This window comes from Trachymyrmex cornetzi, unplaced genomic scaffold (assembly GCF_001594075.2).
Source record: "Trachymyrmex cornetzi isolate Tcor2-1 unplaced genomic scaffold, Tcor1.1 scaffold99, whole genome shotgun sequence".
Classification (NCBI taxonomy): domain Eukaryota; kingdom Metazoa; phylum Arthropoda; class Insecta; order Hymenoptera; family Formicidae; genus Trachymyrmex; species Trachymyrmex cornetzi.
The window spans coordinates 1,992,774-2,015,782 of record NW_017300343.1 but is presented as its reverse complement, the minus strand read 5'-3'; the positions used below and the strand labels follow the sequence as shown (position 1 = coordinate 2,015,782).

The 23,009-nt window shown below is 33.4% G+C and overlaps 3 protein-coding genes across 5 annotated transcripts in view; 2 read left to right on the top strand and 1 right to left on the bottom strand.

The window, feature by feature from the left end:
• The first annotated feature begins 564 nt into the window (after positions 1-564).
• Gnmt (Glycine N-methyltransferase) lies at positions 565-4,496 on the top strand. 2 transcript variants are annotated; one of them, XM_018521399.1, is made up of 5 exons: positions 565-666; positions 2,037-2,386; positions 3,447-3,582; positions 3,685-3,805; positions 4,008-4,496. In XM_018521399.1, exons 2-5 carry the CDS (start codon positions 2,053-2,055, stop codon positions 4,290-4,292), a joined length of 876 nt encoding a protein of 291 aa, XP_018376901.1. In that variant the 5' UTR covers positions 565-666; positions 2,037-2,052; the 3' UTR covers positions 4,293-4,496. The 2 variants fall into 2 exon arrangements, with proteins under 2 accessions (XP_018376901.1, XP_018376899.1); XM_018521397.1 differs by having other exon boundaries at positions 2,025-2,386.
• A 6,962-nt stretch (positions 4,497-11,458) lies between these two features.
• eag (potassium voltage-gated channel protein ether a go-go) overlaps positions 11,459-23,009 on the bottom strand; it is a 57,859-nt gene continuing 46,308 nt past the window's right edge. The window contains exons 10-13 of one of the 2 annotated variants that reach the window (XM_018521720.1): positions 18,514-18,629; positions 17,350-17,466; positions 12,663-12,820; positions 11,459-12,518 (exon numbers count right to left, since the gene is read on the bottom strand). In XM_018521720.1, coding sequence (XP_018377222.1) covers positions 11,497-12,518; positions 12,663-12,820; positions 17,350-17,466; positions 18,514-18,629 — 1,413 coding nt within the window. In that variant the 3' untranslated portion in view covers positions 11,459-11,496. The remainder of the gene's footprint in view (positions 12,519-12,662; positions 12,821-17,349; positions 17,467-18,513; positions 18,630-23,009) is intronic. The other variant, XM_018521721.1, reaches the window with a different exon arrangement.
• LOC108770240 (TLD domain-containing protein 1) lies at positions 20,155-23,006 on the top strand. Its single transcript, XM_018521722.1, has 2 exons — positions 20,155-20,477; positions 20,805-23,006. The coding sequence occupies exon 2, from the start codon at positions 20,805-20,807 to the stop codon at positions 22,137-22,139; it is 1,335 nt and encodes a 444-aa protein (XP_018377224.1). The 5' UTR covers positions 20,155-20,477; the 3' UTR covers positions 22,140-23,006.

The window sequence follows — 23,009 nt, the reverse complement described above, 5'->3', positions numbered from 1 at the left end:
GCAATCGTACAGCGAACACATTACATTGACAGACAAAATTAGAATGAAATTATTTACATAATGATTATTTTCGGCATTACCTTCGATGGTGACATTTCATATTGAGAGCCTATTTTTTTCCCATAATTTTTGAAGCTCTCAGAAATTGTTGACAGCGAATCCTGCCGACATAATATTGTTTATCAGCTGCCACTTGTAACACATACGCGTCATTGTAGCCAATAAAAATTCGTTGTATTCGCAAAAAGATAATATAGAGGAATAAATGCGTTAAATGTTGAACTCTGATTACGAGAAGAGATTTGAGTCACGAGTAACTGGCGATATTTAATTGACAGTTGAATACAAAGTGAGGGACTTGCTAATTGCTCGGATATAATAATTGATGACTTGCATGAATCGTCCGTTTTTATCAAACGTTACTAAACAGAACTGCCAGTGTGATGTTACTGTTACATCATATTAAGAAGTAATTCAGTAGAATCATTGGCTGTGTGCGAATCCATGCACATTATCGCAGCGGCTCTTATTATCACGACGTATATAAATGCGGTGATTGCTGTATCACTGCGGCAGTTTTCATTTATATTTAATGCGGTTTTTGTATTGATATTCAGTATCGGACGAGAGCTATAATAGTTTCCTCTTCGGATCGAGTTGTTGGAGGTATGATGTTTCATAACAGAAGAAATAATAAGTGCAATTACAGAGATCGACTTGATGCATACTTTTAAAGGAAAAAATAAATTTTTGCGTTAAATTTAGATTTGTATCGATTTTATTTATTTTTATACGTATATTGCTGTAGTTTAATTAAATTCAGATCTTTTCCAAGTTGTTAAAAAAGTGAGTTTACTGAACTGTTCGCATACTCTTATCTTTGTTCTGTTTTCGTAATGGTAAATCGAAATTGATCGAATTATTGAAAAATAAAGAAAAAAGAAAAATAAAAATAACAGAGAAAATTAGAAATTTATTTTCTCATTTTTATTGCAAGAACCAATATCGATTATCACGAAGAATTCTTCGGCTGTACGTTACTGAGGTCAAACGTGTCGATGACATAGAATTACATTGTTAACACGTTTAGTTACACGATCGTTTCCGCGTTTAATCTTGCACCGAAATCGTCACCGCGCTTAATTAGAACGCATCTTAACATCCTCGGGAGTAAATAGAAAATGCTAGGAGACAATAGAATTACTCCCGGTAGACACGTGGCATTGTGATATGGAGTTAGGGAGAGATCACCCTTCTCCCATTTGTCCTCAGTGTAAATCTAACGCACGCTTGACTTATGCCAAAAGGCCTTAACTACATTATGTGAGATAACAATAATTTATGTGGAACAGTATGATATAAGCAATCTCAATGTTGCAGATAGGAATTTCATCGGAATATACAACTAATCTCTGATTATTTTAAAAAAGCAATTAGCATATATACATACATAATGTAATAAAAAAAAAACTAACGTAAGATAATAAGAAAAATAGTCAACTGAGATTATGTAAGATACTATAATGAAAGTAAATATATTCGAGATTAAATCTACATGGTCGTATAGTAAATATAGTTAAGAAAAGAAATGATAAAAAAGAAAGATAAAAAGATCCCAAAACGAGATGTAAGACGTCTTAAAGGACATTTTTTTAAAAGATGTCTCAAAGACATCTTTAAGGCCGGTATTCATAGTCGGTTCTTATTTTAAGACCGTCTTAAGTAATGTCTTAAGTTGCTAATGTGGTCCTCCGATTGGTTCATGACATCTTAAGACTGTACTTAAGACGGTCTTAAATATAAGATCTGACTATGAATACTGGCCTAAGACGTTTTATGTCTTGATTTTGGATTTTTTTTGTCTTGGATTTATGCTATACATTTATGTCTATGATATATACTGATTGAAATGACAAAGGCAAAATAGCGACATATATTCCTTTTTAGCTCATTAATTCTTTTCGATATATTTTTGCCTTTTCATATTACAATTACATCTGATAAGATGTGCATTGATTCCATAATTCTGTCGTAAGGTCTCATATCCTCACGATGGTGGATTCCGTATTTCGTACCCGGTCTCTTGGTACGCCAGCTGAGGGAGTCAAGGATCAGTACGCAGACGGCAAAGCGGCAAAAGTCTGGGAGGTCTTCATTGGTGACAAGAATCAACGTACACAGAATTATCGGGATTTCCTGGTGAATCTGCTACGGCAAAAGGGATGTCGTCGAATATTGGATGTTGCTTGCGGTACTGGCGTTGATTCCATAATGCTACTGGAAGAGGGTTTTGAAGTCGTCAGCGTTGATGCGTCTGATAAAATGCTCAAGTACGCGTTAAAATCCAGATGGGATCGTAGAAAGGAGCCTGCCTTCGATAACTGGGGTAAGCAAGTTGGATATTTAATATTTCGATAAGATCGAATTTTTTGACTAAAGACAATTGGAAAAAATTAAAGGAAGATGAAACGGAAAATATTCTCCGAAATATGGAGATAATTCAAGCGATAATAAAGTTACGTTAGAGTAGATCGAAGCGATCAATTGATTCAATATAAGCTTTAAGACATACAGAACTGTTATCTATTGCCGCTAAACACAAATTAACAGTACATTACAATATTATGATATATATCCAATCAATGTTATAAATTCTCACTCAACAATGTAAATGTGTAGTATGATATGTTATATGTACATAACAGTCATATTATTGAGAAAATTTAACTGTATTGATGTAAGATTGCTATTAGTTTGTTCAGCGGATTGTTTCGAGTGCAGAAGAAATAATTAACATGATAAAACAACTCATTTAAAATAAAAAAATTAACAACTATCTCAAAACTTAAACTATCTAATTCGTCTTCCTATACAAACTCAAAATAACATGATGTAAGATTGCCTTGATGCAAGAATGTGCGTTTATGATAGTTATACGTATCGATAAAAGTTGTTATTGCTAACGTATGCAGAATCTGATTAAATATTACTATATAATTACGCGATTATTGTGAAATTGAAACCAGATAAAGTAGTTCAAAATACAACAATTGCATATCGCTCAAAAACAGTTTATTTGTTATAACGAATTGCTCAATAATAAAAAAGTACAGAAAAGATTTTATGTTTATTACCAAAGGTCGATCGCGATTTTTCGTTTTTTTACTTTCTAGCCTTTGATCTCGTGATTTCAATGTGATTGAAAACGTAAATAATTTACATATATCAATAAAATTGAAACAAGTAATTACATTTAAAGTTATATAATAATGATCGAAACATATATTTTAATTAGTTTTAAACTATCGAAAAATACCTTCCCTATAAAACCCTTTAAAAAAGTCGAAGAAAATAAAGCAAAGATTTTCTCAGATACATACATGTTATTATTAAAAAATTCTTTAAGTCTGCAATTATTATTATCTTGACCTTTTGAATTATAACAGTGATCGAAGAAGCGAATTGGCTAACTCTACCCAACGATATTAGCCATCTTATTGGAGAAGGTTTTGATGCCGTTATATGTTTGGGAAATAGTTTTGCCCACATGCCTGATACTTCCGATGATCAGAGAGAGCAGAGGTATTAAATTCATCATATAGATCATATTAGATTAGATTAGCTTAATGCAGAATGTTTTACGAATTTTTATTATTCATAAAATATATATTTTGTTGTTCTCAGACAAGCCTTAGCGAATTTTGAACGTTGTGTAAAGCCGGGGGGCTTATTGCTCATCGATCACAGAAATTACGATTATATAATCAAAACCGGCCAAACTCCTCCAAAATGCATATATTATAATGTAAGTGTCATTAAAAACAAGTGTAATTATTTATTATCGTGTTAGAGGCATATAGTGATTCAGAAAAGTCTTGAGATTGTTTATTTCAATTTTTTAGAATTATTCTAATTTATTTAAATTGTCGTATCTGAATAATTGTAAAATTTTCTCTTGTCATTTGAGAAAATTTTGGACTAAACATTGTCAACTTTTCATATCGCAGAGTCAGCATATGACGGATATCAAAACATCAGTGCTCTTTGTCTCTGGAAAACCGAAGATCGTTACTATGGATTACATTATCACTTTGGACGAGGAGAACAAAGATCCCGAGTATATCAGCGAATTTAGGTTGTCGTATTATCCTCACAGATTGACAGTTTTTCGCGACATGTTGACCGAAATATTCAGCTACAGGGCGAAACACACTATTTACAGTGACTTTAAACCGCTCAATCAGATTGAGAATCCCGGATTTTACATTCACGTTGTGGAGAAACAATATTAAAATAGAATATAAACAGTCGACGTAACTACGGGATATTCGTTTTTAAACAGTATCAACAATTTTTAAGAACAAACATTCTGTTATATTTAACAGACTGATATATATTCAACTGATATTCAGTAGAGTATATTGAATCAACTGTTTACGTCAAAAAACAAATTGCGTAAAGATCGATCAAAGCAAACTGTTTTTTTTATTAAACGTAAAGACTCTTTGATTAGAATTATATAATGAGTTCACAATTGCAAAATTGTTATGAAATCTAACATAAAGCTATATTAATTAAGTAATATATTTTAGAGAAATAAGTTTTACGTATATTAATTTATAAATTATTTAATAAAGAAATTCATTATTTATCAAAAAAAGATGCGAAAAGATCCTTATATGCATAGAATCTATTTCGAAATAAAACACAACGGAAATATAGGTTTTAATGTTTTTATTATAAGTTTGAAAGCAGCTTTTTCATTGAGTATTCTAGCCAGGCTTCGTTTCGATGCTACAATTTGATTTCTCAAGGATATTTATTTAAGCGATCATTGACGATGATTTGCTGGATAATGTTTTGGACGAATTTTTGTATTTTCGTATTTGTTCTCTGTCATATTTCTCACACAGTTTACACTTTGAACGCGCGAATTTGGGGACAATAGGAAGACTAAACGTTTGCTGAACGCAAATCAACTATCCTATGCGACTTTCGCTCTTGCACGTAACTGATCCCAAACGAAATGATACTATTTCTATGAGATACATTGAATCATTCAAATAAATCATTCGGTTCTCTTGCAGCGTGTCACCATTGCCGATGTCATCATGCTTTCTACTCAGGAATTAACATTAAATACCTGAGATACGTATTATCTGTCATATCATCAATCGTCAATGATCGTTTCAAATTCAAATTATGAGAGGCGGAGAAAATGCTCTCGCAAATTCTTATTTAAATCCACCCATCAGATCGCTCTCTGTTGGGCCCCGCAAAGCTTTACAAGAGTCCCATCGTTACGTAAAGAGTGGCCACGCTATCGTAGAAATCGAATCCCAAGAGATTATTATCGTTTAGTAGGCAATTTTGCATAGGAAAGAAACGGAGATGAGAGAAAGAGAGAGAGAGAGAGAGAGTCATAGGGAGCACAAAAATCAAATTCGATTCTGTTTGATTCTGTTCGATTTCTTCGATGTACACGTACTTTCTGCATTGTATCGTGAAAACAGAGGGTGTTTCTCGTTGGAAAAATGGCTGAAAGGGATAATAATTTACAAGGCCAAGGATTTGTGTTACGAGTGCAACGAGCTGCCCATATAGAAAAATGGACGAAGTGTTATAGCAAAAATTTTTTCCCCCCTTCTATTAATATATGTATATATGTACGTATATATGTATTTATATATATTTATAGTTTTTCTGTTTTCAATCATTTTTTTTCAGGAAATTCGTACAATACCTATCACGGCTTCTTCGACGGTCGTTGCGAACACTCTCGTCATCGTCATATCGAATTTCCTTATATTTAAGGCTCTCGAGATCGCACGCGGTGATTGTGACATGCTACGTAGCATGTCATGGCTGTATACATAATAACATAATAGTAATATACATAAATTATACCATTTTAAAGTTTATTTTAATCAACGTCGCATGGGTTGGAAAAAAATTAAGATTTGAATCGCCGCTTTTTTCTGATCCTGATTAAAATTAATTTATACTAAAATATGAGTATCGCTGATAAACTAATTCGATAATGAAATTCAATACGTTTTATTCTAACGGGCTTTTCGCTTGTTCTAAAATACAAAGTTTAATACAATAATATATATATATAATAATATAGGAATAACTTTGTTTTTGATGATCAAGGACAGCAAAGCTTTCGCAGCAACTTTCGAACGCGGATTTGTACATGCCGTGTAATAACTCGTTGTAACGAGTCGCAAGAATTGACTTCTTGAAACTTTTTGTTTCGAGCGAATAAGCACGTAAGGTCAGGGACGACAACTCATGTTACGACATTGTCGTTCGAATGGCAATTGTTCGTATTATTGCAAAATAGCTGATGTAAAAAAATCATAAAATCGTATTGCATCCATATTCTTTTGTTTACATCCCGTAACGATCTGCCCAGCTGCACAATTTGAATCACAATATATATTTTCATTAAAAATATGACTGTCTTTAAATTTTCAAATATTCTAAACGGATTTTCTATGTTATATTTTTTCTGTATGATTCCCCAAATTAAAAAATAAAGAAAAAAAAATTTATCGCGCAGCCTCGATGAAGTTTTTGCAAAGATTTTTGCAATAGATAAAAATTATTAACGCAACCAAACGATGACAGTGAAATATTAAAAGCAATTTGGGCAGATCGCGAATGGAGAAAGCTATTTCTTTTTACACGCGGGCACGTTTATTTTTACGCTCGTTTTTGCTTTCCTCTCATGACTTTTCCTACAAAACTGCGCAATATTTAACGAGCAATTCTTTGTTTAATATCATATTCTTTCTTTGAGAAATATAGATTATTACACTACTGTATTTTCTATACTTACAATTAGTATTTATCTAAAGCTGCAGTATCACGTATGTCTTATTAAAGATTTAGCAGATTTCAATTAGCTTTGAAGAAAGAGAAAATAACATAAATTTTAGCAAGAATCGAATTCAAATGTTAAGAGGTCTCTCTATGATATTCATAATATTTCCATATTTTATAAGTGATTATATATTATATTTGTTTTCGATAATGAAACTGATCCGATAATGAAAGAAATGTTATAGTAATTCTTTCAATTAGTATTCTTTATTTAAACGCCACATTCTTTTCTCAGATTTTTCATAAGTTTTATCGTATTATATCTTTTGTCATACATTCAGTCGTTTAATAATTTCAAAGCTAACAGAAATCATCTTCTCTGATCTATCGAAAGTGATACTGCTATGTTTAAGTTTGTGCATAAATATCACGGAATAATTGGATAACAAACTCTCGCGTTTATTTATGTATTAATCGAAATTCTATACATCTTTTTTCTTACCTCGCTGTCACTTTATCGCATTGATCTTAAAAGAAATACTGCTGCTATTTAGAGTTCATTGGATTGTAAGCATATTTTATCATATCTTATAGTAACAAATAGAAATTGTGATCTTCAAACAAAACTAGCATTACAGTCGGTGAACAATTTTTAAGCAATGAAGCGCGGAATTATCGTTCAGATTTACATCGCGTGCGTTTCCATATTATATGTTTTTCAATATATATTATATATTTTATGTTTTTCATTATTGTATAGGAAAGGTAGTTGTAATTAAGAAATTGGATTTTCATCTTCTGAGTTTCTTTCATCTTTTGAATCTTATGACATAAACCGGTTTTACAAAACACGTATATTATTGCTCAATTTTTTCAACTTAATTCAAACTAAATAAAAATAATATTATATATATGAGCCTCATAAAACACTATTAACTTTTTTTAAAAATAATGTTTATCATTTATTTTTTTGTTATGGCACTTAAAATTAATTTTGTTCTGTGATATGTTATAATAGAAATTATTTTCGAAAATAAAAAATTTAAATATTTTGTAGGTTCTGATAATTAAGGATAAATAAGTGAAAATATTGTTTGACTTCGACAATCAGTTATAATATTTCATCGAAAATTAAAATATTCTGAATGTTAAATACTTCAAAATTATTAAGTTTAGTTGACTTTGCAATGATTAAGTTTTATTTGATAATACAAATTTCGATCATCGATACGCCATTCAAAATAGCGCTAGGTTCAGATATATTTTATATTGAAACGCACGGATGATAATCCCATATATTGTAAACTAAAATCCTATTGTTGAAAATGAGTGGAAATTGCAAAAGTCGAGCATTTTAGCGTATAACGGCCCGCGCGATATGATTAGTGTATGAAAAATTTCAACGTACCGCATTTCAATATAATCGATGAGCGATAGACTTAATCGTTTAATTGGCTTAACTACTACAATTTCAACAGTGTTAAATCTTTTTCTTTGCATATAAGTATATAAACTATGATAGAGCCAGCTATATCGTTTCTGTCTCTAAATCTATTTAACAAAGTTCTCGATTTTTCGATAATTTTTCTTCCATAACATGAAATTATATATTCTCTATTTATATATATATATATATTCTTTGTCTCTTATTATATTTATATATGTATATAAATATGTACATGCGCAAATATATGTGTATGTGTATTTTACGTGTGTGCACGTATTTGCGTCTATACTTTCGCTTTGATCAAATGTTTTCGGTGATGAGAATTGTGCCTTTGCTCTTCATGGCTCTTGATTGAATATAGAAAAATACTAATTTCTTACAATTGCATAACTATAAAAATATGAAATAAAAAAGGTGATTAAAAGTAAAAAATAGCACGCTGTTGAAACAAGTTTGTTTCTTCTCTTTTTCACAAATAGCAATGGCAAGTAATTCAAAATCGTATATAATTATACGATAATTTTGTATATAATTATATATATACAATAAGGCTGAATCTAATAAATATTTGCAAAAGATTGATTGTCAGCTTGTTTTGTTAGCAAAGACGCCATTCTCGTCTACAGCAGTAGCAGCAGCAGCGTGCTTTCTCACGTCTGCATGGTCAATGATTATGCAAATATATATACATGTCATATTACAAGATATATACATCTAATATTGCTGTTTTGGCTTCGTATGTATATCATACGAATTTGTGAACGTAGCGCCATCTCCGCGTAACAATACTATCTGTACGAGTAACTTCTCTTGACGAATTAACATTTTCATTAACTTGAAGAGCAAATTTTCAAGTTAAATCACACTTGTTCATTGCTTTATAATCATTCGTCATGTAAAATGCAATATGATTAAATTATCAAATAAATAATTAAGGCATAAATAAAAAGGCAACATAAAATGTTATAAAAAATATTTTCGTAATTTATGATTTCAATATAATATGTATTGTAATAAATAACAATGATAAAATTTTTAATTAAAAAATATAACAAAAATAATTAGACTATGTGAAATTTATTGAAAACTTTTAAATTACGGTTTCAATCGAAACTGCTTAAGTTATACTTGCAATATGCAACAGATTTTGTCGACGGTTCCATCTTCGATAGAACGATCACATTTGCAATTCCATTGACTATTTGTCAAATACGATGAGATCTTTCGAGTATTCAAGTTAGTTCTCATTTTCGCTCTTCTGCTCTATAATTATTCAGCATTGCTCGATAGCACTGCTCAATGCATTTGAAGTAAAAAAGAGAAATGTACATTTAAAATAAAGATTTCTAAACATTTTTCAACCAAGATAAAAATTCCTCTATCTATCGGTAGTGCCCAAATCACATATTTTAAAATCGTTGATCCATTTCCCTCCAAAGGAAATTGAATCGACGCAATAAAGCCTTCGAGTTTAGATTCAGGTACCTTTACTCTATTGCAATACATATTCTGTCTGTCTATAGGAAAATATATGTTTAAATACCATACATGTACTCTCAATTGAACCAGTTGTCTTTTTCAAATAACTCAATTTAATCGTGTAGAACCTTAAACGTGCAGAATTAGTAAAAAATGAGGACGCAATATAAATGTATTTGAGACAGCAACCTACTAAAAATAATTTGTTTAAATTTATATTAGAAAAAAATTATTCCGGAAATACTTCTATTTTTCAGAAAAGATCAGAAATCTTTATATCTCCATTAATTACTCGAACCCCAAAAAAATTATTTACCTATTTAGATCTTTTAGCCTTCAACAAGTACCGTAAATATAAGCGACTTGGGGGACAAGTTCTTTTGTTAAATTCAATCGTAGTATCTATCCATGAGTTTCTAAACAGAAAGTTTAAATTTTAAATTTTCTTTAATGATTCATGGATGGTTATCACGACTGAATTTAACAAAAGTACATACTGTCCTTGCACTGTACCAAATCACTTACATTTGCGGTATCATACATTTCAATATCATGGAATCTATAATACGATACTAAAATTTTGTTATTTTTTTTTTACTACTTTACTACTTAATAAAAAAGCCGTGAAATATTTTTGAAAGAGGAATAATTTTAATTATTCCATTTTATATGTAAGACTAATTATTTTATTGTACTATATTAGCTTTTACTTTATATTTTTGTAACATATTCTCAATGTCCTCGATCCTAAAACATTTTATGTCTTTATGATATTTATTGAAGATTAATATACTTGGTCGGTTCCGACTATACAACCTTGACAATCTGGTTAGACACCACTATTACAAATTATATCACGAATCACATGCTTGGCTTAATAATTACAAAATGCCATGCTGCCTTAAGAGAGACAATGGCTTGGTGTCGATGTGACCGTTCTTGTGGCCGGAAAGAGGCTTAAAAATGTAGCGTAATCGCCATGAAACTCTACTGTGAAATTCACTATACGATGCATGTGAATCTATATCTATCTACGTGTGTATATGTGTATGTGTATACAGGGATGGATATACTCCCTCGGAGAGTTTCGATGTGTCTCGAAGAAGCCGTCGCTAGCGAGTAATTCGTACTTAAGATGCATTTCTTTACCTCGTTTCCTCGGTAATTATGCTGCTTTTGGCCAAGTAGAATTACGCTGGCGTTTCATCGGCTCGAGGCGCTTCATCGTGAAATCTTGAGTTACCTCATCTTTCCCTCCACTCATTTTGAAGAACAATTAACGAAGCTCTTCTTTTTATAAATAACCTTTTACGTCTATATTATCAGAGTCGATATATAAACATAATTATCGTTATATTCGTTAACAGCGATGTCCGCTGTTCAGGAGAAGCAGAATAAACTTACTCACACTCAATACTCAATCGTATAATCGAAGAAGTTCAAGCACGCGCGTAAAGCCAACAACTATGTAGATCTTCCAGTTGCACGAAAACGATAAACCACGTTACGTGCCATTGTCCATGCATACAAACGAGAGAGTAACGAAACAATGGCTATTGTTCGATGTACATACATGAACGTTTTAGAATAAGATAACTGTGAGCGCGTTATCGTACAGCGGACTCATGTTCTTACGAAAGGCTAAACTACCAAGCGTATTGAATGAAGTTTTTTGACCGCGTCGCGGTAGATTGTCTCGAGGAGAGGAAGAAAAGAAATAATCGACGCAAGAAGAACTTTCACAAATACTCCCTCGGTCTAGGCGGTGGTCTTTTACGGTCGGGTCTTTCGGCGGTTCTGTCTGTGACAGTTCTGTCGGTCGGTCCACTACTTGAATCCCGATCGTCGGTACACTCAAGCATCTGCGTGGTCTCCGTGGCTTCTGACGGGCTCATTGGCTGCGTAGCAAGAGGAGCGAGCGGTGCCGCACCTTTGTTGCGCGATTTGCTGCGTCGCTTTCGCAGGATAAGCGGTCCCAAGGCATTCGAATCGTCACCGCGCGACGTGGAAGCCTGCGCAAGCCGCTCTAACAGTTCCTTGCTGACGTCCCGCGATGACGACGATTGATGGTGATGGTGATGATGATGGTGGTGTTCCTGACCGCTCTTTGATATTCGCTCCGTCGCCGTCGACTGCTCCCGATATCCCTCGCTCGGTGTCGTGGATGTCGACGTGGTAGCGATCGACGGTCTATACTCCATAGTCTGAGTCGCGGACTGAACCAATGTTATTGCGCTCGGGGTGACGGGCGACTGACTCTGAACACCGCTCAGAGTAAAGCTCGGAATTTTCTGTTGCTGAGAACTGCCATTAATGCCGCTGGACGATGATCCGGCGGCTGGCAATTTGTTCATCAGTGCCTGCAGCATGTCTTCGATTTTGGCTAGCCGCTGATTTACTCTTTGTACTTCTAACTTTAAATCCACTTTCACTTCCAATACCGCCGCAAGAACTTCTCTCTCGTGACTTGGTTGCTGTGTAATCAGACCACCATCGTAGCTCTCTAGACGTCGTAGCTGCAACTGCTTTGAGCTTATGCTGAGGGTTTGTTGTTGCGGCGCTTGTGGTTGTTGAGCATCCTTCTGATTTTCGACATTATCGCCACTCTCTTCGATTGTGCGCTCTCCCAGTTTACCTAGCTTCGGGAAGACTTTATTGGTGCCGGCGCTGGAACTCGGGCGCGAGTCTCTTGCGCTAAGAGATCGTTTGAATGCATCGCCAGCCGTACCCGATTCGCTACCGGTGTCCAAACTTGAACTACCTGTAGCATTATAAGCGTTTTCATAAGTTTCTCAATAAATGTACGATTTTAATTTCTTTCTTCGATTGCGCATTATATATCTTATTAATTTAATTGATTTTTTACATGCAATTAAGATTAATAACAATTTATTTGTAATTTTACCTAATAAACGCCCCCACTTGCCGGGTCGCGTTTTTGCGACAGTTGTTCCACCTTCTTCGGTGGTAGACAGCTTCTTAGCTTGCGACGTTTCGCCATCCTTGGCATCTTTGCCGTCACCCTTTTCTACATCGGCAGTGTGTTGTCTATCGCGGCGAAATCTATATAGAATAGAAAAAGAAACAAATTCTCCTTTATTTCCTAATGTAATTATATAATCGACAAAATATATTTATATACGAAGGAGAAGATACGATAAAGGCTGGTTTTCCCTAGATTTGGACCAGGGCAGCAAAGTACAAATGCATAGAGGGGCAAAAGTGTGGTGAAGGGGTGCTGGACAAAAGACCATTCCCACGTGAAAAACTTGATTTTCTATATAACTTCATTGAGTTTCGTTTTCTCATTTCCGGTCCGATTGTATCTACGGTGCATCTCCGAACTAGTTCGAGGCCAAGCTAATCAGGTTATCATCGTAGCGTAGAATATAGCCGCCTACTATCGAGAGCTAGAAACAGGAAAATAGCCTCGGTTGATTGGCGGTCGAGCGACTTATGGTGCGACGTGCCTACGGGATCCACGACGGTGGTGGACGAGTTGGCAAAACATATGGAAAGAGAACGTTGGTAAACACCGATGGTGAAAATTTTGATTAATTTATCATATGAAGATTGTCACAAAGCAGTTTTCGAACAAGACACGTTCTCGTACTGCCAATAACATTCGAATTACCAAAGCTGTAGACCGGTATTCAGAACGCGCTTTTATCGATAAATACGCGCTGTTATGTGTGAAATTCTGTAGTATACGTGAACTGTATGTTAAATACGCGCTGATCATAAAAGCGCGTTCTGAATACGGACCTTATTAATGTTTTACATTAAAATTATAATATATACAAGCCTCTCACGCGCGTGCTACAATTTCTTAATTCAATTTAAATCATGGACATACGCCAGTTGATACTTTCTTAGAAAAAAACTTTTTAAGAAGTCTTGTATTCTTCATGCACTTTAATTGGTTTTTGGCAATAGTTAAACGGCGATATTGCTGACACCAATTGAGAGTACTTGAATTCGTAAATGTTTCTTGACGAAAATCTTATTGTTAGTACGGTATCTTCACTAAGTTAATAATAAATCATGTATTTGCGACGTACTAATTGTAAACACTTTAATAATATAATAATTTTTTTCTATGTTTGATAATATCAATATTACAAAAAATTATTGTATCAAAAATTTTAAATAACTGTATCTGAACGTGAATTTTTGCACATAAAATATTGAACTAAAATATCAAATCCATTAATAGCAAATAATAAATTCATAAATTCATAAATTCATAAAATTATTTAATAATGTTATAAAATTATCAAAAAATATCAAAAATACTTAATTTTGTCTTCATTTTTTAACGAGAATGTTATTATAATACCAACTAGCGTTGACCAACGTTTATCTTTTTGGTATATTATCTTTTAAGATAACGACATCGGGATGAGAAATTGCCTGACAAACTTTAGGAATGCCACTTTGTCGAACATATTGAACGCGGCGAATAGTTATAAAATAATAATGCTGTCACAGCGCCATTGTGTGAAATAAGATTCGCGTAGGCAGTGAAAAATGCTATTAAAATCGTATTGCGTATATCAAAGAACGCTCGTTCTTCTAAAAAATTAATCAACGATTTATATACAATTTTTATTAATTTTTATTAAAAATACATTAATATATTAATAGTTACTATTATATTATAATACTATTATAATAAACCGAATTAATGTTCCGACTTTATATAAATAATCATCGAAAATACAAAATAATTTGCGTAGCTTATAAGAGAATTCTTTTCCAAATTTTAATATATATATATATATATACATATATATGCAATTTTTATTAAAATATTAAAATGTCATCATGCACTTGAATTGACAAAGGCGATTCGAAATTTTTCAATTAACTAAATATTATTGATTACAGAATTTACTAACGTGTGTGTTTGTATAATAAATAATAATAAATAATCTTATTATTATCATCTCTAAAGAAAATCTCGATTTTATCATGCATGTAAATCAGAAGACGTCTATCGTTGAATTATAAAAATATATCGTTGAACTATAAAAACTATAAAAATATTTTGACCGTAGCATTATAAATATTATTGTAAGAGTAGAGTGAGCACAAATAATATAATTAATTATGCTACAAAAAAAAGTAGCGTAAAACTATCAAGTAATAATTCAGGAGAAATAATTAGAGCGATAAAAGCATATTGCGTGTAAATCAGGCAGTTGCGAAAAACATATATTATATATATATATACATATATGTATAAAATCGTTGATTATTATAATAGAAATTTTTAAAAAGCAGAATATTGTAGCTGTAAATCGTAAATGTAGCGTGATATTCATTTAGTTTTCTGTCTGGCATTCCAATAATTTTTCGGGCAGCTGCATGACAGTATTTTATATATGTTCGTACGTATATATGCACTCTCATAAAGATAAACTATATATAGGAGATAAAGAGAAATTTGAATACTAGAGTGTGTGCGTTCGTCACATGCACTTCACTTTGCAGAAAAAGAAGATCAAAATAATAAATATATCAGGATTTCGGCAGTTTCTCATCTCGCCGACAGCATTACGAGTTTGCGCAATTTTATGCGCGACTAATAATTACATTCGCAGTCTTTAATTATACAGGTAAGATATCGTTTGCTCGAAAAGTATTATTGCTGATGTCAATTTTATTAAATATATTAAATTGTACGATTCAGATCTCTTCTGCTTTTTATTAACAAACCTTGTAAAGATTCGGAGTATCCATAGCGTTATGACTACGTATGTTATTTCGCTCTAGCGCTGAAAATAAAAGCTGGCTGATAAAGTTGCAAAGCTGTATAACGGAGGGAATAAAAACTGTACGAAATCCTGTAATTTATGTTATGTGACTCTGGCTTTTAATTATAAAATGTATGTTATCATGATTATGCGAAAAAGATGCGCATGACCTTGTAAAGCCATATATCTTACAGCACTCTAGCATTCGTTTAAAAACTGCAGTATAATCGTTAAAATAATGGTACTGATACAATATCGCAAATAAAATGTACGTCTCGTGAAAATGCTGCTGGAAGGACGAACAAACCGAAGTGTTTTATTAACATGAAGTATTTTACAAAATGTTCAGACGTTAAAAATTAGTACAAATTAGAATTATTTACAGAAAATTTCCAATGACCTCTAAATATTATATCATTATATCAATACTATGTCATTGTCAAATGAATCCCATTTCTAGTTTGTCTTTTATTACTTTAATAAACATTAATGAGAAATCATAATTAATCATATCAATGACGTTACAATACTTTAAAGCAAAACAGCGTATTGATTTTATATATTTTATCAAAAATATAATATATGGAATATATAACGTAAATGCATTTGACGAGGATAAATGTCTGAAATGTTCGTAGCGGCTACCATTCTCGATTTGCTCGTGTTTCAACGTAGACGTGCGATGAAAATTTATTATTATTCATAATTTAAGCGTGTGTACAGCAAGTGTACGTACGTGATACCTTCCGGCTGGCACATTACGGGACGCATTACGATATTTATCGCGTCAAATGAATTTGGGGAAGTACCTGCATGTGTGCAGCGTGTTCTTGAGAATGACAGTGACAAATTTTATACCAAAGAGAAATCTTAAACCAATCTGAAAACGATATCGTCTCAAGGAAAATTTATTTGGATTTCTTTACGCTTCCTTGGATTCCAATGTTAAACTTTTCAAAGTATAGCTAATTATAAGCATTATATTAAGATTTTATCAAAGCACAATCTGATCAAAACAAATAAAGACTTGATTCTTTTAAAAGCCATTTAAAAATGATTTGTAAATTATTTCTAATCTTATGTATATAAATTTAAGTATTTATTTTTTCCATTAAAAAAATCAGTTTTCTACATCTTGTGGTTAGAGATAAAGTTGAGTCAAGTTTGTCGATGTTGTATAAGAACATTCTGCACGTTGTTACCTTTGTTTTAAAAGATGATGCAGTTTAATCCCTTATTTGCAAGATCATCGTTAAAATTACAAAAAATTGATTTTTCTTTAAGTATAAATCATTTATAAGAAGAGTCCTATTCCGTTGGATATACATCACATAAAAGTTCTTCGCAAAGCATATCTGCTTCAATTCTTTTTTTTTTTAAATTATTTTATTTCATATTTTTAAAGTTAACAAACAGTTGACTTAGAGATCAAAAGTACGCAATGAGGCGTTTCATTAACGAAACTCAGAATCATCAGAATGCAAATGTGGGATTAACCCGCGGAGACACGTGCATCACGCGCGCTGCCGTGGTACACAGTATATATTCATGAATATTACATATATACACATGTATACGAATATCGAAACAGGTATTCCGGTATAATATGCATAATGTAATAATATACAGTATACATCGCAATGGGTATTAATAAAACTGCCACGGTCATAACGATGGTAATTAATGGTAACAAATGTAAGTTCAATGAGATAAAAGATAACGATATAATAATGATAACAACAATAATAATAATAATAATAAGACGTGTAGCGAGGAAAACGGCAAAAAAGAATTAGAGAAGAAATAAATACGTAAGAAAAATAATGAAATTGCCTAAAACTCGGCCAGGGTGGCAGGACGTTCACAGTGAGCTCCTCGTCGGAATCCTGATGAGACCGTCCACTCACGGTCCTGGTCACACCGATCTGGCTTTCTGCATCACTCTTGAACCTTTTTGGAAAGAACAGGCCAGCCAAGCAACACGATCAACAGTCACATTCAGCAACAGCCACGGAAGATACAAAAATCCGTAATAAAACCTTTTATCATTCTTTATCTTTCTCATGCATTCTTTTCTTTTTTATTCTCTCTCTCTCTCTCTCTCTCTCTCTCGCACGTGTCACGCAGGATACTGCATGTGCACGCGCATAAAGATGTAAAACTGTTAAAACCATCTGTAACCATTACACAATAATAAACTTGAGTACTTTTAAGTCAGTTTTAATAAACGTGATTTTATACAATTTTCTTGTTAACTCTTTAATTATTACTTTAATCATTTTTCTTAAGTAATTATTTTCTTAGTTATTTTCATACGTATACATTATTCATATATAAAAATTAATTAATGCACAGAATTATTTCAAACAAAATTGTACTTATTTTATCTTTGTCGATAACAGGAAAAATTTATTTTATCTTTATCGATAGTAGAAAAAATTTATTTTATTCACAATTTATTAACAATTACATTATATTATGAAAAATCATATATCGTTGTACGCGTGCACATGTTCTTTATATATGAGAATATTATGAATTAATATGCAGAATTTTATGATATATATCACATGGGAAATTACATTCACTTATATCTAGTCGTTATACGAAGAAATTTGAGTGTAAAATTGCGCTCTCTCGTATGCTTCGATAAAGATTTTTACGATTGTCAAAATCAGTCGAAGCAGATACTTTCGAATTTAATCAGTGGCAACCGGAAGTCGTCAACTACAAACTAATGCTTGCAATAATTGTAATTTTCTCGGCAGAAATCCATTCCGTGACATTAAATTTTTAATTTTAATAATTAAGGATTAATTTAAAAGTAATCGAATGTTTATTTTATTTTATACAACTTCCATTTTTCAATTTCTCGGAATAGATTCCTTATGATCCACATATTTACTTCCACAAAAGATGAGTAATTGATGTCAAACTTGAATACATTCGATCGTATTCGGTAACTAATAAATAGTAACAAGCAAGAATGTTTCCTACCTCGAGAAGATTTTGCGAACCAGATGATCCTGAGCTTGATCCAATTGTGGCTCATTTTTTCTCCTTTCGGCCAATTCCTTTTCTCGACGGACATCGGCGACTTTCCGAAAGATGAGCTATGCATAGAATTCACCTTCATTAACGTGCTATACATGATAAAAAAGATTCTTCTTAAATAATAGTTAAATAAAAAAGATACATAGGGATTAAAATGTTTTTTAATTAAAACTTATTAAAAACAATGTATACGTATATATTATATATAAGAGAAATTCATATATACATTATTTTGTATCTTACTATATTTTACATAGATATATGTTATATCCAGTAACATTAATGTTATTTCTTATTTAACAACGTAATTCCTATATAAATGTGTGTTACATACATTAATATTGTTGAATAAAATTTTATAATAATAATATTAATATTATGTTAATATAATAATAATATTATGTTAGTTAGCGTTTACTCTAACTTAGAGTATATTTAATTATACCTAACCTTGTTCTATAATAATAATACAATAAATTTCCTATTTGATGAAAAAAACGCTACAGATATTAATTACACAACGTTGTTGGTACACGTCATGTTTAATCGTTTTACGACACTCGACATATAACTTTCAGCAATTTCTTTTTGGAAATAGGAAACAAAAGAATCAATATTCATTTAAACAATACTTAACAGTCAAACGTTTTCGCGCCAGTGCGAAAATCGCATGGAAACAGCCGGTGCTGTGTTTCGACTTTGACGTATTATGGATGCGCGTCATCTCGAATGCGCTCTGTGCATAGGCCGGGTCATCTCATCTCATCTACCGCATGAAAATTAGATAACTCGGGCAACGCGCCTATAATTCCCTTTGAGCGAGATCGCATCCAACCGCGTTTCGTGTCGTTCCTTGCCCTGTCCTCTCTCAGTTTGTCCTACCTCAATCCTCGTCTCCTGCCTTCATCCTTTACAACTCTTTTGTGTTTTATGTACACATTGTGTGATGAATATTTTCGCGAGGTAATTATCTCTTGATAATCTTCGAATTTTTGCCCCTGTTTCTTTGGTATGAAAGTTCGTGTGAGCGTAAAAAAATACTTAAACGCGTAAACAAATGCATTGCAAGTGGAATAGACAGTGTTATAAGCTGACAGTTGAAGGATAGATGAGCTGGATTTTCAGTTTTCGCTGTCCCGCTCTTTGTACTCCGAGCACTCAAAGTAATTTTACAAATACTATTATTACTGAGTCTAAATACAATTAGTTTTGTTGCGTTTATATTCGTACAAAAATTCAGAGCTCCAAAATTCCGTCTCTAGAAAAAAAGAATTTTTTCCTCTCTTATATAGGTTTTCGAGATCTCTTGAATTTTTGTCTTAGACCGCGATTTGCTATTAAGCCACTTAGCCTGCTTCACAACTTTTTCGCGTTATTAAAGGAGAGACGGTTATAATTTTGACAAGTTTCAATGTTTCACCGTCAGTTTTGATTACTCGTGAACGAACGAACGGGGAAAATGCGCAAATGATGCATAGACGATGCACCGCGCGTCGTGCGTCAGTTGGCGCAGGCGTTATGATGGAAGTCGATAGGTGTCTGTCGATAGTGTCGATGAGAGGTGCGCACTCGTGGCGACTCGTAGCAGCGAGTTGCTCGCGCGTTGCACATAACCTTCAAAGACCTCCGGTGACCGTGTTGACGTATTCGTCCAACGGTCCAAGTCGACCGCACGATCGCCGTCGTCCGCACGACGACGTGACGTGACGTGACGAAACGTGACGCAACGTCGCGCCGCCGACAACGTCGACAGTGCCGACACCAGTCGACATCTGCGGATGCAGCGGATCTGCGGTCCAAAAAAGGTGCAGGGTGGTGTCCTTGCGTTCTCGACATAGACAGGGCGACCGGGTGGAAGACCAGGAGGTATATGGACTGTCGGGAAAGGTTGCTCGCCCGTACGAAAGGTGTGTAAAATATATATTCTTTATCAATCACTTTATCAATGACGTGATAGATTGTATAGTTGTTTTTTATGATTTCAAAGTCAATAACGATCAAATGTATAGCGTACCCTGCGCAAATCCTAAAATATGATTAGAAAAGAGGAAAACTCTTATTTATCTTTTTCTTCTATGTAATGTGACATCAAACACGACTCTAAAGTCATACATATAGAGAATTAAACTATTATTTAGAAAAATGATTTGATTAGTAAAAGGTAGTAAAAGTTGATTGATAAAAGTTACTTTTGAAATAAAAGCAGAACAACTGACACTGTATGATTGTTACAGATGGGTCATGGATCAAGCCGTTCTGCTTCATCAGCAAATATTCTTTCCACAGAGGAATTGACATTAGTGGAGAACCTCTTTAAGTCTATGTCCCGCAGCTCAGGTTCCATCAAACGCGAGGACATATTCAAACATTGGTCGATACATTTGGATGATGCTTTATTGCAATTTATAGTCCGATTTCTCTGTCATGATCCAGGAAAGAAAGTCTCGACCATCAATGGAGAGAACTTTGGTCGACTCTATGTCTTTGCCGTACGCGGTAATCCCGAGGAACGCACCAATTTAATCTTTGATGGTCTCTCGGAGGAAGAGCAAAAATATGAAATACCCACCATTTCGTTCCTTCAGTATCTTCAAGCAACGATTAATTCTTACTTACGACTACAAAAGAACTCTGTCAATGCGCATTACCTCACTTGGAGTAGCATCGGCTGCACGGTCAACACTAGGCGCATAGGAATGCGTTCTCGCAGTCTCTGTGAGGATCTGATCAAGTATGGGGATGTGTTGACTTTCGATCAAGTCGAAAGTTGGTTCATGACAGCTGCCACATTTAAGAATATTCAATCGCACGTTTTCCAGTACCTCTATTTAGTCTCCCAAAAGAAAGGTAGCGATAAGAATACAGGAGCGCGAATAAACGATCTGAACCTTTTGCCTTTATGCAAGGGTTTGGAAAATATACCGCACTTTCCAAGTATATTAGGTTTGGGAGATGTTCTGTTCCTAAATTTGAGTCTGCCACACGAGTTACGTAACGAATGGCGATTTCTGTTTTCGAGTCAAGTGCATGGCGAATCATTTTCAACCATGTTAGGAAGAATCGTGATGCAAGGTGCTACAATTATTATACTTCAAGATATGGATGATCATGTGTTTGGCGGTTTCGCCTCGGACAGCTGGAAACTAGGACCGAATTTCATAGGAAATCAAACGTCATTCCTATTCAAGCTCGAGCCGGAAATATTGACATTTTCATCGACAAATTACAACAATCACTATCAGTATCTCAATCTCCATCAGCAGACGATGCCTAATGGCCTGCTTATGGGGGGACAGCTTAATTATCCCGGCCTCTGGTTGGATTGTGAATACGGCACCGGAAAATCAAGTTTGTCGTGCACGACTTTTCAAAATTATGTACAGCTTAGCGGTAAGGAAGACTTCAAAATTAAACATTGCGAGGTATGGGGAGTCGGTCCAGTGCCAGATGTAGAAGAGGACGTGCGCGAAATGCAGTCTGTGTTGGATCAAGATCCGACATCGAAGGTCATGCTAGAATTGTCCGGTCGTAAGTTACACAGTGAGGGACTTCGCGAAGAACAAGTGTAATTGTGATAAATATAGAGATTTTTAAGAGATATTAAGCAGAGAGAAAGAAGGAGAGAGAAAGAGAGAAAGAGAGAGAATGTTAGTTCTAAAGATATTTGCAGATATTTAAAATTGATCAATTGATTTTACACAGAATAAAATCTATATAATTATTGTTATCGATTCTTATAGTTGTAATGGGATATATGCGGGTACGAGAAATGTATTAAAAAACTCATAATTATACATAACTATAATAATGTTTACGATATGAAAGAGTCCTCCTATTTTACACGAGTGCGTATCTTTAAAGTTGAAACGAATTCACGTGATAGCGACGCGAGAAACAATTAAAACTCATTACAGAAACGAATTATATTACGAAAATTGTTACGGAAGTCTGAATGAAAAACGCTTATCTGTTTGTATGAATGAATTCCACATTTTTTACAGTCTTGTGTGAGACTATTTATTTGTAATTACTTATTTAAATATATATTATTAGGACTTTTGTCCCCTTTTAAAACGGCCTGATATCTTTCAATTCGCGATTATTTCTTCGATCGTTCAGTCATACGTGTATAATTTTGTTAATGTCATGTATACGTGTATTTATGAAATCAGTGGTACGATATTAAAGAATGTTGATTGTTGCGTGACCCGAATGCCTATTGTCTAGTGCCTGATGAGTCGTTTATTGTAATTGTTAATTTATCATTCTTTGCATATGTTGATTATTTATAAACGAATAACCGTGTGCCATACAAATTGCTTTTATTAACTAAGACTGTATAATCGTCGTGCAAAGAAATATGCAAACACTGATCATTTGCCATCATAAAGTCAAAGCAAATCATCGCACTAATGTAAGATCTATTAAAAGTTCAATAA

Bases quoted from the DNA above. Each gene is read 5' to 3' on its own strand.
- LOC108770240 (XM_018521722.1), top strand. From the start codon at position 20,805: ATGGGTCATGGATCAAGCCGTTCTGCTTCATCAGCAAATATTCTTTCC.
- Gnmt (XM_018521399.1), top strand. From the start codon at position 2,053: ATGGTGGATTCCGTATTTCGTACCCGGTCTCTTGGTACGCCAGCTGAG. The intron at 3,583-3,684 runs GTATTAAATTCA...TGTTGTTCTCAG, and splicing joins GATGATCAGAGAGAGCAGAG to ACAAGCCTTAGCGAATTTTG. The intron at 3,806-4,007 runs GTAAGTGTCATT...TTCATATCGCAG, and splicing joins CAAAATGCATATATTATAAT to AGTCAGCATATGACGGATAT.